The sequence below is a fragment of the Falco peregrinus genome, chromosome 2 (genome assembly GCF_023634155.1).
Source record: "Falco peregrinus isolate bFalPer1 chromosome 2, bFalPer1.pri, whole genome shotgun sequence".
NCBI classification, from domain to species: domain Eukaryota; kingdom Metazoa; phylum Chordata; class Aves; order Falconiformes; family Falconidae; genus Falco; species Falco peregrinus.
In genome coordinates this window covers 38,027,170-38,041,282 of record NC_073722.1, presented here as the reverse complement: position 1 = coordinate 38,041,282, position 14,113 = coordinate 38,027,170, and the positions used below count along the sequence as shown (strand labels likewise).

The window sequence follows — 14,113 nt, the reverse complement described above, 5'->3', positions numbered from 1 at the left end:
GGACAGAGAGGAGATACACAGCAAGTTAAACACAGCCGGTGCAGATAGACAGACCCATGGTTCAAACCTCAGACGTCTCATTCCACACAAGCACCCCAGGCTCTGCGGGGCCATTCACAGCCCAAGGGGTCGGTCCCCATTCACCTCCACTGCCCTTTTTCTTCAGGAGCCAGCAAAAGGTGATTCCATCCCTTACAGCTGCCAAACAGGAATCACAAACAATGCCACAACCACTGTTAACTTCTACTTTTCAGTTTTTAATAGACACACTGGACTCATAAACCCAATTTATAAGTTTTTTAAAAGCTTGAGGGCGGGGGGGGGGGAGAAAAAAAAACAACTGTGAAGTAGATCTTAGTGCAGTCACATCTGTTTTAATTGCTATCTGCTTCATCTTTTTTCCATTATATCAGAAAGTACCTACAGCTTCCCAGCCTCTTGCATTACATGCTCAGGACCAGGCAACCCATTTCTGCTATAATTTGCTTTGCTGCCCCTTCTTATTGTCAGGGTTTAAGAGGACCTGGTGACCCACCACCAGCCACAGAGTCAGACCATCTGCCCACACCGGATTCCCACTGCATCCCTGGCACCCCTCTGTCAGGACTTCAGGGCATCCACTGCAGCAGCGCCTGTGCCAGGATGCTAACGAGCACAAAATATTGGTGGTAAAGTCATTAGGCTTTCAAGGCATTATCAACGTAAGCATTCATACACATTTAAATTTCAGTATGTGTCACTAGATTTCAAGCTTGCCGTGCCCGATACCACCTCTCTGCTTTGGCGAAGCTAACCATGTTGAACAATTCTTTTACAGCATCACTAAGGTGACAGACGTGAGGAACTTAAGCCTGAGGATCTTGGGACCCTCAGGGTTACTTAAATCACAGTGAAGTCTGTTGGGATCTTCCCCCCACACCCAACGCCTCCTCTCAAATAAACCCAAGGAAAAGAGCTCTCAGGCAATATAGTATAAACTTCATCTAAATCAATGATATATTATTAATTGTTTAAAAGGTAATGCTATACTAATAGTCCCTCCTCAAATGCAATGCCTTTAACAGGCTACTGCTTTTAAATACAATTAAGAAGGGAGGGAGACATCTGACTGCCTTGCTCAGTTCAAGTTCCACCGCCCAGCCCAACACTGCGGCATTGTCCTTACAGCGGTCTCTAAAATGAAGCATGTTTGGCATTTACATCATCCCGTTTGTCAGTAGTTCTGTTTATTGTGCAGGAAATATTTTGTTTTGATTGCTGCTGTGCTTGGCTTCTGTGAAAGAATATACTCAGACGCGAACAGAAGGTTGCCTTCACTGCCTTGAACGGCAGCACAGAGTGCAGCTGGGGAAGCGCACCCTCGAGCTGATGGATGCAGAGATGAAGCCCAGCAGCAGCCAGATGCTGAGCAGGGCTCAGCACTTGCAGGGGCAGGGAGGCCTCAGCCCGCACGAAGAACCAAGGGCACTTTGAAAGCGTCTGGCTGACACATGCCGAAACCCCAGGCTCTGCTGCCAGCCGACAAACAGACAAATCATCACCCTCCTTTACGTGCCGACGCACTGGGTTTGCATGCAGAATACACCCACCGCACTCAGAAGGTTTGTGACTAAGAACTACGACGCCAGTTTTCCACACAAAACCAAACTCCACTTTTCATCCAAACACAACCGGCAGAAAGCAGAAGCACAAAATCATCTGTCAATGAAAAACAGAAGTCAATCACCATTTTCTAGCAAACAAAACCAAGATCTGAAGTCTAAAACTTACACTACATACTCAGATAAACATCTACCAAAATACTGGATCACTTCAGCTGTCAGAAGGACTAGCAACGATACTCTGCAAAACAGTGACAGCTGTAAAATCAGCGTGTCCCACCGGTCACAAAAACCGAAAGCAGAACTCTAGAACAAACAGCCTGCAGGAAAAGCCAGAATCACCATTTAAATAGAAAGATTCCTTCTCAGTGATTTTAAAAACAATTGCTTTGCTTGTTTATCCACCCTGGCTGATGTTTGCCATTTTACAGTTCTGGTGGCCTTGGGCAGCTGCAGGCCAGGCAGGATGTATAGGTGTGCGGAATGCCAGGAGCTGGGAATCTGAGCTGCACGGCCATGAGGCACGGCTCCCTGGACACCCGCGGCCTCACGCTTGCTCTAATGGCCAAATGATGGAGGAAACTCATACCGTGAGGGCTCACACACCACTTCAGCAGGTGTTGGCTAAGGCTAAACACACAGAATACACTTACAGAAGAAATAAGGAATCAAGATTACACACGGAAGATGCTGGACTGGTACCATCTGCCTCTGGTCGCTGAGTGCTGTACCTGGCTACCAAAAGCAGGCATGTTTACCCCTGACTCAGCAGATGAAAGCGTCACACTGCCGTCCTGCAGAGAAGTTCAGCTCCAAACCTGCAGACCTTTTTTTCAAATCATAGTGTTTATGTTTTCATTATTTTAACAATGACATGTTCCAGCTTTGGCGCAGCTTGTGCCAGTGGCTTCTCAAATCACACAGCCAGGACACTCCTCGGGTAACTCTCAGAGATGCTCCCGGATGCCCTCTCGCAGGACAGGACAGGAGCATGGACCACGAAGCAGGACAAACTCAGGACCGCTTGTGCCAGCAAGAACGTGCAGAGCAGACACTTAGGACCAAGAGGCAGCTGAAGGCAGGAGCTGGCAGACAAAGCCCAGGGAGATGTTTCAGGAGAAGGAGCATGACTTGCCAGCACCAGCCTCTGAGCTGCACCCAGCAGGACAAAACAAGCTCCTCCGAGTACAGAGAACTCAGCCAGGCTTCCACCTCACCATTTCATTTTTATTTTTCTATAGCATCAGTCTCTAGAGCGGTAGCAGATAAACTGGTCTCAAAAATCAACTATTTCACTGTTGCTGCTGCAGCAACATCATGTCTGGTGTTGTGGGCTGCATGTGGGCATCTGGGGAATGCTTTCTGCAAAGCACTCACATGGGAGCTGAGGGAGAACTTGTCTTCTTTGCATCCTTTCCAAAGCATAATACAAGTAAAAGCACATATCAACAGTAACCAAAACACCTAGATTTTTAAGCAGTTGGATATAGGATACAGCATGGCTCCGCATTACAGCTTTTCTGGCAGCAAAGCCAATTTATAAGGCTCCCAACGCCTTTCTCCTCAGCTTCTCGCCTGCTCTCTGCCTGCATGACCAGCCTCCAGGTGTGCTGCCCCAGCCAGTTTCAAAAATGCTGTCTCAGAGGAGGTTTCAATGTGGCCGCAGACAGACACCCACCATCTCGTAATCCAGATTTGCCAGTTTGGGGCAATTACCAGTGGGACCATGGCAGAAGAGCATACCACTGGTGTCTCAGTGCCGCTTTCCTCCACGCCTGCAGTTGCATAAATTCTCCAGGGGAGAAAATCTGGGACTTCACATGGAAAAAGAATCTCCCTATCTTTTTATTTTTTTAAAAACCACCAAAGCTCTTCAGGGCCTGTTTTACAACTTATGAAGCAGAGATGCATAATAAAGCAGCACATCTTTGTTCCTTGCAAAACAATCTCCAGAGACCATCCCCTAAGAATTAGCAATGGAGTCTAGCGAGTGAATCACCCCATCAGCCTGGTTGGAAGTTCCACCACATTTCACTTGCTCCAGCACCAATTTTCTGCCACAGCAACTCCTTTCCATGCAGTTGTTCAAGAGAAAGAAAAGACCCTTTCTCTGCATCAAACCACTCAGAGATTGCAGCAAACTACCCAATTAGTGCAGCAGAAAGAACCTAACACCAGACTTCACTGAAAAGGAGAATAAAACCATCACACCTGGCAAGCCTTGCACACGCAGCTGTCCTAAAGCCTCTGCTCTGCAGTCAAGCAACTGGGATAATCAAAACGCAGGTAAAAGCCTCCAGGATGTGCAATTTTCCCAACTAGGATTAGATATCTAGCACAGGATTCTTCTCTGTAGTGGTGTGAAAGGGTCGACCAAAATAATTTACATTACTGCAGCAAAACACAAAATTATGCAGATTACTGTAAATCTGTTGAGTAGTCTGAAAAAAATTGCCAACTCAGGTAGTGTTCCCTTTCAAAGATTGCTAATGAAAATGCTAGAACACATTTCACCCAAATAAGACAGAGAGCTTCCTATTTCTTCTCTACATACCCAGTCACACAGGCAAAGCATTTGAAGGTTACTTTTTATATGGTAAAATAACTGAAAATCCCCCAGGGGCCACAAAACCTCAGTTTTCTCTCTGGAGGCACCCACGGACAGCCAGGAGAAGGGGCTGTGGATATTTTGTGTCCTTTATTTTGGGTACCCGTCTGTCCCTCCCTCCCAGCTAATCCAGCCCCCTCGTCCCAGGGCGATGGTGCCGTAGCCCAGTGAGCGTGGCTGCACCAGCACCCATGGGCGAGCTCAACCCTGCAAGTCATCTCCGCTGGCAGAATCGTGAGCCGGGTAAAGTAAATGGCTTTTGGTATGCTCTGGCAGGTAATTTGTAACTGCAGCATTAGGTTCAGACTAAGCCTCCGAGCCATAAACATAAAAAAAGGCTTTAAGTTTCTGGGGATGTTGACCTAAAAAGTACAACACACATGTATAGATAGCTGTCCCAGCTGCTGTGTCCCAATAACCCCTGGAAGCACGCCACTGCAATGAGCACCATGTGTCCGATGCCGGATGAAGGACACTTCTCCATCACACCACCTATTCCTGTGGTGTGTCCGCTGGCTTTGGCACATCACTGTGTTTCTGTCCCAGAAACAGCAGAACTTCACCCAAAGCTGCTGATCAATAAAACCAAGGATATTCAGCCTTTGGCATTCAGACGATGCCATCTCTAAAATATGCACGAAGGAGAGAACTAAAGTCTGCAAAGCACTATTAAACTGTTTTTTTAAAAAAAAAAAAAAAAGCTTAAGACAACTGTATTCTAGGGCTAAAACAAGATGTCAGTCAAAATCAACAGCCAAATTAGTATTACCTATTTCTTAGCTCCATTCCCTCACTCACCTCCTTCCCCAGCGAAGCCCTGCGCAGAGAGCATCTCCCTGAAGACACTGCCTGCATCCCAACGGGATGAGAGCATTTGCGCAGCAGCGCTGCGCTCTCACCTACCCACGTGGGGCCAGCAGGGACCTCACTGGGTCCAGGTAAGTCCAGCTGGGACTTCAGCTGTCCAGCAGCCTACACACGACCCCTCTTCTGCGAACAGTGCCCACATTTGCTGGATTTAGATTATATATAAAGGGAGAAGTTCTTCCCTGTGAGTGTGGCGAGGCGCTGGCACAGGCTGCCCAGAGCAGCTGTGGATGCCCCATCCCTGGCAGTGTCCCAGGCCAGGCTGGACGGGGCTTGGAGCAACCTGGGCTGGTGGAAAGTGTCCCTGCCTGTGGCAGGGGGTGGGACTGGGTGGGCTTTAAGGTCCCTTCCAACCCAAACCCTTCCATGATTCTGTGCTGATTCCATGATTTAAAAGCCAGTGGTGCTGGCACCCATAGTCCCACTGGTGGCACGGACACACTCCTTCGAACAGGCAGGGTGACGGCCATTTGTGCTGAGCCTGGGGACAGGACTGGGGGGGGCTGGAGCAGAGACAGAGCCAACAGATCCACGTGTGTTGCCACATTCCAGGAACGTGCAGTTCAAAATGCCCCCCTAGTCCTGGCTGCCAGGCTGTGGGACCTGCAGCTCCGGCGCTGGGGCGAGCCCCCTCCACTCCACAAGCCACTTCCCACCTCCAGATAACAGATGTATTTAACAATATTTCACCTCCAGATAATGGATTTCATTAATGATAGCAACATCTCAAAAAAGTTTTGCCTTCATCTGTCTCGTGACTCCCCCCAGCCTGTATGAACGCAGGTCAGTCTTACGGTTTATTTGCCTCAAGTCATCAGTTGGATGTTATAATTAACACAGCAGCCAATTAATAACATATGGGTATGCATCACCACAAGAAACTAATAAAACCAGTTGTTAACATCCTTCTCACATGTCTGCGATCTCATTAGTACTGAATGACAAAAGTTAATGCAATTAAATCTGGCAAAATTAGGTACACATTTTTAGTGTCAAATATAAAATTATTTTAATTTTGTAAATCTATCAAATAAGGTTTCATTTTTAAAAACAGACAGAAAGTTTATTAATTCCACAGTATACTTGTGCTGATTGTCTTCCCTTCCCAAGGAAGTCCGTAATTTGTAATATCAACAAAAAAGCATTTCAGAGTAACTTTTTCCAAACACACTTTGCTTACCCCACCTTGCCAAGGAACTTCTGGTGTAGTGTCCTGCCCTAACCCTATTCCCCAGTTCCTCTTCCTTAACAGGACCTCACAGGTGACAAAATTGAGAGGGTACAAACATCCTTCCATGGCTGGACGCTGAAAAGTCCAGAAGCTCCTTCTCCACTAACACGTGTGATTTTGGGGCATCTAGAAGACAATGTCTACCAATACAAAGCTCACCCTGAATAAAACTGCAACAATAAGACTAATTAAAAAGGAACATCCATAAGCTGCATTTCCACTCAGAGCAAGGATTTCCTAAGGTAGGGCACTGCTCAGCCCCACTTAAGAAAAAAGAACAAAAAAATAAATTTGCTAAGAATAGTTAGAGAAGAGAATTTCAGGGTGGCCCAGGAGTTTGAGAGCAGAGCTATACCTGTAAAGTTAGGCAGAATCATCACTGGGCAGGAGGAAATTCCCGGCAGGAGGAAATGCCTGGCTTCTGCAAAGGTACACACGGATCAGTGCAGCGCCCTGAAACCACTAGCAGGAATGGCCACTGGGTCACATATGCTTACACACACACACCAGGAATCTCCAATCCTGCAAACAGAGGAGCAGCGCAAGGCCCCGGCTGGATGGGGCTCAGAGGGTCAGGGGGACACATGGCACCTCCTCCTCAGCAGGAGCCAGCAAACCCTCCGGCAGCTGGGTGAAGCAGCCCCTGCCAGGAGCACCTCAGCCCCCACCTCCTATGAGCAGTTTTTATGACTTTTACGATCTTCTCCAAATCACCCAGTGGATAAATCAGGGTGTAGGGCCTGCGTTCACACATTCTTACTGGCCAACTTGATGCAACAATGAAAAAATCCTTCCCATTGCTCCATGGTCACACAGATGGCCCTTCTGCAGTGGGGGAGGGGGTTTGGGGGGTTCAACAGAGGGGACATGGCGCTAACTGGAAAAAAAGGTCTGTTTCTTCACTTTACAATGCCTGTGAAAGCACGGAAGCATTCTGTACTGCCTGAACCTGCTGGGATGAAGCACAAGGGGTGGAAAAGGACCTGAAGGGGCTCAGTGAGGTCCACCCAGAGCTCTGCACCACGGCTGCAGCTTCCCAGCACCCCAGGAACGGGGCTGTCCCAAGTCCATCCGCCTCTCGGTGGGAAGGACAGACTGCCACCCATCGAGGGGCAGGGAGGTGCAGAACACACACCGTGGGGGGTGGCAGGTATGGTCACTGCCATTACAAAAGGTACAAGTGGAACATTTCCCCCCGACTCACATCAAACAGGAGGAAACACCTCCAGCTCCAGGGAAGGCCTCTTTGCACCACCACAGAGTTCAAGCAGAAAGGCCAAGCTGTCTGGGGTTTGGCTGGGATAGAGTTAATTTTCTTCTCAGTAGCTGCTAAAATGCTGTGTTTTGGATTTAATGTGAGAACAACATTGATAACACCTGACGGGTTTGGTTGTTGCTGAGCTGTTTATACTAAGTCAAGGACCTTTCAGTTTCTCAGGCCCTGCCAGCAAGAGGGCTGGGGAGGGGCACAAGAAATTGGGAGGGGACACAGTCAGGACAGCTGACCCAAACTGACCAGAGTAGGGTATTCCATGCCATGGAAGATCATGCCCAGTATATAAACTGGGGGAAGTTGGCAGGGGCTGCAGATCATTGCTTGGGGACCAGCTGGGCATCAGTCAGCAGGTGGTGAGCAACTGTACCGTGCATCGCTTGGTTAGGTTGGGTTTTTTTCCTTTTGGATTTTATTCTTCTTTCCCTCTCTCTCCTTTTCATTACAACTGTTGTTATTATTATCATATTTAATTTTATTTCAATTATTAAACTGTTCTTATCTCAACCCACGAGTTTTACCTTTTTCCCCGGATTCGCTTCCCCATCCCACCAGGGGAGGGGAGGGTGTAAGCAAGCAGCTGCGTGGTGCACAGTTGCCAGCTGGGTTTAAACCACAACACCAAGCCTACTAAGTACAACGCTATCACAGCACACTCCCAACAAAATAACCACCGACCTTCAGCCACAAGTATTTTTAGGGCAGGATCTCAATCATCATTCACGTCACACCAGGTGCTTCACTTGCTTCTCCCAGCACCGCTCACTGCAGCTCAAACTGAGAAGCACCACGGTCCTCAGCATCAAAGCGCATCTCACACCAGCCCCGCTCAGATATCCTGTGAAATACGCATGTGATTGCTGCAATAACCATTTTCAAATTCAGTAACTGTTCTGAGCTTAACATTAAACTGTGCCTCTGAAGAGCACTGATAACATTAAGGCAGTGCTGTGTGGTCTACAAGTGTCTGGCCAATACAGAAACCAATCAAAACTTACACACTGAAGGTCCATTCATCAATCAGCACTAATTTATTACAAATGTTTCCCGAATCCTTACCATTCGGGAAAGAAGGGAGAGCACAGAATGAAGCCTCTAATGTATTCATGCCCTTATAAGACAAGACAATGACTCTCTAACTTGCTTCTATCTAGAATAAGGCTACAGGTCAAGATGCGCTGCTCCAACCTGAGAACGACCGTGCACATCATTCACCAACACCTCCATGATCTTCAGTTCAGGAGCTCAGCACGCTCCTCCTCCAATGCCACGTAACACACCCAGAATCTCTAACCAAAACCCTAAGTAGCACCTCAGACCCAGGTAAGCCATGGGTTCACCTCCCCAGCTGATCACTGCTGTCCTCGCTTCAGGACAACACACCAGAATCAATATTTTCTTCTTGTTGTGTTGCAGCTTGCCATGACCTGCACTGCTGCTGGCGTGTCAGACCGAAGCAAGGATCAAGCTGAATTCTCTGAGGACTCTGCCCTACCTCAGCTCTCCAGCACTGTCGGACGAGCCCGGCTCTAACCTGCCTGGCTAAACCCGAGACTGGTATTCTCGTGACAATTCAAAACAACGCAGTTACTGCCATTTCAGGTTTGAAAAGAGGAGAAACTGTCCAAGCTGGAAATAGTGTGCCCCCACCCACCAGACAGGCATTCCCACCTGCGTTCCCAGCCGGATGACTGCAGGCTGGGGACCCCACAGCCTTCCCGAGCAGAGGTGGAAGGGCAGAGCCAGGTCAGTGGTGGGCCAGGGAGGCCGGTGCCCACCTGCGGCCATTCCTTTCGGCTGTGGTCACAGTCCTCTGCCAGCTGTGGACAGATGGGAGCAGCAAGAGACACACCACAAACTTGGGGACAGTCATCCTTGGGGACACCAGGGCACGACAGCTGGACACAGCAGCCGGTGACACAACCCAGAACTTTTTCATGCCTCCAGACACGGCACAACAAGGTGGCTCCTCGCTGACCTCTTGCTAACAGCCAGAGCATGCCTCAAGAGCTGCACCTCGCACACTGTGGGGTCTGCCCTCTGCTCTGTGGGCTCCGCCTCAAAAAAACAACGGACAAAACTTCAGGTGGGGTCGAGTTTTAGGAACTCTTCTCCTGTCACCAGTGACCAAAAAGTCATCTTCTGCCAGTGCCCAACGAACAAGGGAGGCATGAGCACCCTCTCTGGTCACACTGACCTTGCCAGCAGGACACACCAGTGTCTGGATACCCAAATGCTGGGCACCGAGAGCAAGGTGGCGATACACTGGTGTTGAGTACAGAGGACGGAGGAGCAGAGAGCTGTAGGAAGCCCCCACAGATGCCAGCCGATGGGAGAAGGGGTACGCACTAGAGGCCAGAGTCACCCCCTGAGGCTGCTCACCCAGTAAGAGACTCCGAATTAGGCAGGAGCCCTCAGGAGATCTGCATAAGCACCAGCATGGACAATTCGTAACAGCTCATTCATCACTCCCATGCAGCAACAGTCTAAAGGGCAAATAAGCTGCTAAATTACATTAGATGAGAAATAAGTGTACTCCGATAGCGGAGGCAGCGTTCCTTCCTCCCACTCTGCCAAACCTGCACTACAGGGTACCAACAGCCAGCTCGGGAGCCTCAAGAAGGGGCGCAGGGGAGGTGGTGGGGATCGGGCAGACAGAGAAGCCAGCAGGAACGTTGACCCACCAGAGCAGCCATCACCGCCGGTGCAGCATCAGGCCAGCCTCCAGCAGGACAGTCCCCAGGTGTGCAGCCCAGGGGAAGCCAGCACGGCAGGAGGAGCAACTCATACCGCTTGCCAGGCCAGCACGGACAGGGCTGGAGGAGAAATCTCCAGGAGAGGAGCAAGCCCCATGGGTGACATGTCAGTTGCCCACCTGCACCATTAATAGGAGACTTCACTCTGCACAACTGCCTACCCGGCACCACTCAAATATGGTGTTTTCCCATTTTTACCCCTGCTTGAAGTATTACACACATTTACAGACTATTTCCTCAGTTATTTGAAGATACTGGTTATTAGTCACTGAAAAATGGATGCAATTCCCAGTGACTTGACTTGTGATTTGAGCGTGATTTAGGTCACTACTGTGTTTCATCTGAGCATAACAGTTTCACTGTTTCACTCCATTATAGTGGGTAACCCAAGGAATTTATTGTGTTCCTTCCAGAAGCCAGACTCACATCATTACGCCAGCACACAGGGACGCCTCCCTCAGTGCAGATATGACTAATTGAACCTCAAACTGTCATTCAAGGTACAGATCAAAAGTTTCAGGCGAACCTTGAACACAGCAACCACCCCTGAAAAGCTCCCATGACAAGATTCATGACCGCTGGTTAAAACGCTCTTAGCCTTAAATTCAAGATGTGACCCAACACGGCTGGAATAAGGAAAGACTTGGAAATAATTCTAGTTCCTGTTAAGTCTAGTTATTACTGAATAGACAGCGTGTGGTGCTGCCATACTGTCCCTATTGAAAAGAGGGGATTACCCTGGGATTAAGCACAGACCCGTCACCCAGTGACACGGTGGGGGTGGTGGCCATCTCACCCAGCAGAAGCCAGAGCGGCGCAGATTTGCACTGTCAGACTCGCAGATGAGCCAGGGTGAAGCACCCACACCATGCAAACACCACTGTGGCACTGGATTTACCCTGCTCAAGGCAAGAAGACAAACACAGACAGTTTGGGTGTTTCTGAACACAATGATGCCAGCCACAGCACTGGCGTATGGCCACCTGTCCCCAAAAGCCTCATCTGGACACTGCTGGGACAGGCAGTCGCTCCAGCCCAGCCGGAGGGGCTGGTGCACTCGGTCCCCGCGATAGCAATTTCAAAATGCAATTTGAGTAAGACACAGATAAACCTGCTTGCATCCAGGAGACGCAGCTGCCGCCCTGCCTGACCGAAATTCAATGCAGTTATCAGGCCAGAACTGTCAAGACTCAGGTTGAAATTTCACCTTCTTCGTCCCGCTCCCCCCCACTGAAAGCAGGAACATTTCGCAAACACACAGCCCGGGAAGCTTGGGCAGCCTGCCTCCGTCCACCACAGACATCTCCCAGCGCAAGAGCGCTCCGCAGCTGCATCCCTGCACAGAAAGATGCTTTGACCCTGCACAGGGTGGGTAAAGCAACTTTCCAGCCTCACACTATCACCAGCAGCCCCGAGCCTTTTTCTGAATGGCAGCTGCTCTGTTCAGCGGTCTGTGACCACACAAACGAACCGTTTTGGCCAGAGACCAAACCACACACACGCGCCCCACCAGTGGTGGGCAGCTCCAGGCTGGGTGCTCTTGCCCAATGCCCTTCCCCAGGCAGGCAGAGCAGTCGCAGGTCACACTCCTCCACCAGGTTTTTTCGGGGGCAGCCCCCAGGCAGGACACAGACCTGGCATAAGGGGGGGCAACGGGAAGGGGTCTGCCCTCCCCAGCTCTGCTGAAGCGCAGCCCGCCCACCCCTGCAGCCAGCCCCGGAGTTACAAAGCACTCTGCCAAGTTGGCAAGCACGAAGTAACAGAGACGCCGAAAATGCACTGCCCAGTCCCCAAAACAGCAAGTGTCTGGGACACAATGTCACCGCGCCGGCGAGGAAGAACAAAACGACAAAGAAAGAAACTCCAAAGAAAGGCCTCGCTGTAGGGCCGGTGCCCAGCTCCAGTTCTGCTGCCCACCGCACAGCCCAGGGTTAACTGCAATACGGTAAAACCTGGAAATGATTTTCAGGCACTCGGAAGCTCAGTATCTCACCATGCAATCTGGAAAATAAGCAAAGAGGAAGGAAAAAACACGATGCAGAAAGGAAAACAACGCCAAATCTTTGTGCTGAAAAGCCCTAGAACGATTCTGTCATCACCAGAGGCTCAGCTGACGCCTCATTGCATTATCAGTGATAATTAACAGCAAATGCAGACTAACTTAAATCAAAAGGACTCGACTACTAATACAATTCAGACTGTTTATCTGCCCACCATACATCATAACAGGTACTGTTAGTGATGAAGATATCAAATTCCAGAAATAGAAAAGCACAGGAAACAGCATCTAGATTTCAGTATAAAAACAGATACATTTTTCATTGCAACAGATAGCATTAAGATACACCACAATATTATCTAATGGCATAGCCAGGAGTTTGTAAATAAGTTTCCCTCCCCCCAGCTTACCCGGCTGTATGTGTGTCTCTTGCTCTGGGCCATGCTGCCGCTGGCTTTTCCTTTATTTTAAAGATTTATTATTTTTAGATAATGGTCTCAGTTCATGGCCAGCAGTAATTCAGCAGAGGTTTTTCACGTTTCAGCCGATCTAACCATCCCTGTGTCCCCCTGGCGAGGCTCTGCTGGGTCGCACAGAAAGGGGAAAAAGCCCTTTTCTGGCAGAGGATTCTTCAATACAGGGATATACAAAAATCCAGCCCAGCTGATGGAGACTACTCTGCGCTAGTGCTGCTCCAGACTTGTCACCGGCGCTGGCAGCTCGCTGGGTCCTAACGCTACCCGGCTCCCGGTAGCGCCGCAGGAGAAAGGCAACAGCTGTGGGCAGGCCCTGGCACCGCGGCCACGGCCACCGCTCGCCCACCCATGCGGGAACTGGCAGGGAGATGGCCTCCTCCCGCCTGTCCTGCTGCGCGGGCAGCACCTGCTGCTAGGTGCTGGGCAGGGGCCACCCCAATGTTCCCCTGCCCAGAGCCCACCACCTCAGCCATGCTCAGTATGCCCGCGCTCCCTCTGGAGCCCCCACCAGCACCGAGGTTACCCCCATCTGCCATACCTTGCTCCTCTCCCCCAACGCCGCGTCCCTCTGTGGCAAGGTTTGAGGAACAACAACGCCACAGTGCAGGTTCTCTCCCCAGCGCCCCGCGGCCAGCACCGCAATGTGAAGGTGGGCACGCAACTGCGGCACGGTGACCGAACAGCTCATCACGGGGCAATTTTTTTAAAAGCAGTAATTGTTCTTTCCCTGGTTGATCTGAATAGATGTCTAACTGAAGTCATCAACCCCTCTTTTTTCCCAGAGCCGTCTGTGGCGTTAATGGCTGCCAGTGAAAGAGCAAGCGGGGCTAATGGTGGGGCTTTGGCAAGCCACCATGCCCAGCCACCTCATGCTGCCGTGGGACACCAGGACCCCGCGCCCAGGTGTCCCCCCCAGGACCCCAGCACACAGAGCCCTCCCCGAAACAGCAGCCACACAGTGATCGGTGATGACTGCTTGCATCCCGTTTTAGCACCCAGCTGTGACAACCATAATGAGGGCAATGAGATACCCAAAGGGAAAAACCAACATCAGCAAGTTTTTAAAAGGGTGAAGAGGAACCTGCTCAGGAAGTTCTTGATAGGTCAATATGGGGGCCACATTTTTCAAAATATGCATTAACGAATATATCCTTTGGTCCCTTATCTCCTGTACAGCTGCAGATGACTCCTAAATATTCTATGAAAGGCAGACAAAAAATGCAAGCTTCACATAGCTATCTTAAAGCCCACAGCTGTGCTGAAACTTCACGCTAGGAACCAGGCTGAAAAGTCTGAAAGCCA

At 49.9% G+C, this 14,113-nt stretch overlaps 1 protein-coding gene and 1 long non-coding RNA gene across 11 annotated transcripts in view; one reads left to right on the top strand and one right to left on the bottom strand.

Annotated features, from left to right (window-relative positions):
* Positions 1-12,737, top strand: part of LOC114012756 (uncharacterized) — a 35,121-nt gene extending 22,384 nt beyond the window's left edge. Inside the window, exons 1-5 of one of the 3 annotated variants that reach the window (XR_003555440.2) lie at positions 3-3,887; positions 4,357-4,452; positions 5,020-6,549; positions 8,735-8,903; positions 8,997-12,737. This is a non-coding gene — a long non-coding RNA (uncharacterized LOC114012756). Of the gene's footprint in view, positions 1-2; positions 4,453-5,019; positions 6,550-8,734; positions 8,904-8,996 lie in introns of those variants that run through there. The other 2 variants (XR_008745697.1, XR_003555438.2) reach the window with 2 other exon arrangements.
* DCTN1 (dynactin subunit 1) overlaps positions 1-14,113 on the bottom strand; it is an 84,589-nt gene that overhangs the window by 58,921 nt on the left and 11,555 nt on the right. The window contains exon 1 of one of the 8 annotated variants that reach the window (XM_055795347.1): positions 12,746-13,052. The exons of the other annotated variants lie outside the window; for them this stretch is intronic. Within the exon in view, the coding sequence (XP_055651322.1) occupies positions 12,746-12,778 (33 nt within the window). The 5' untranslated portion in view covers positions 12,779-13,052. Of the gene's footprint in view, positions 1-12,745; positions 13,053-14,113 lie in introns of those variants that run through there. 8 annotated transcript variants of the gene reach the window in all.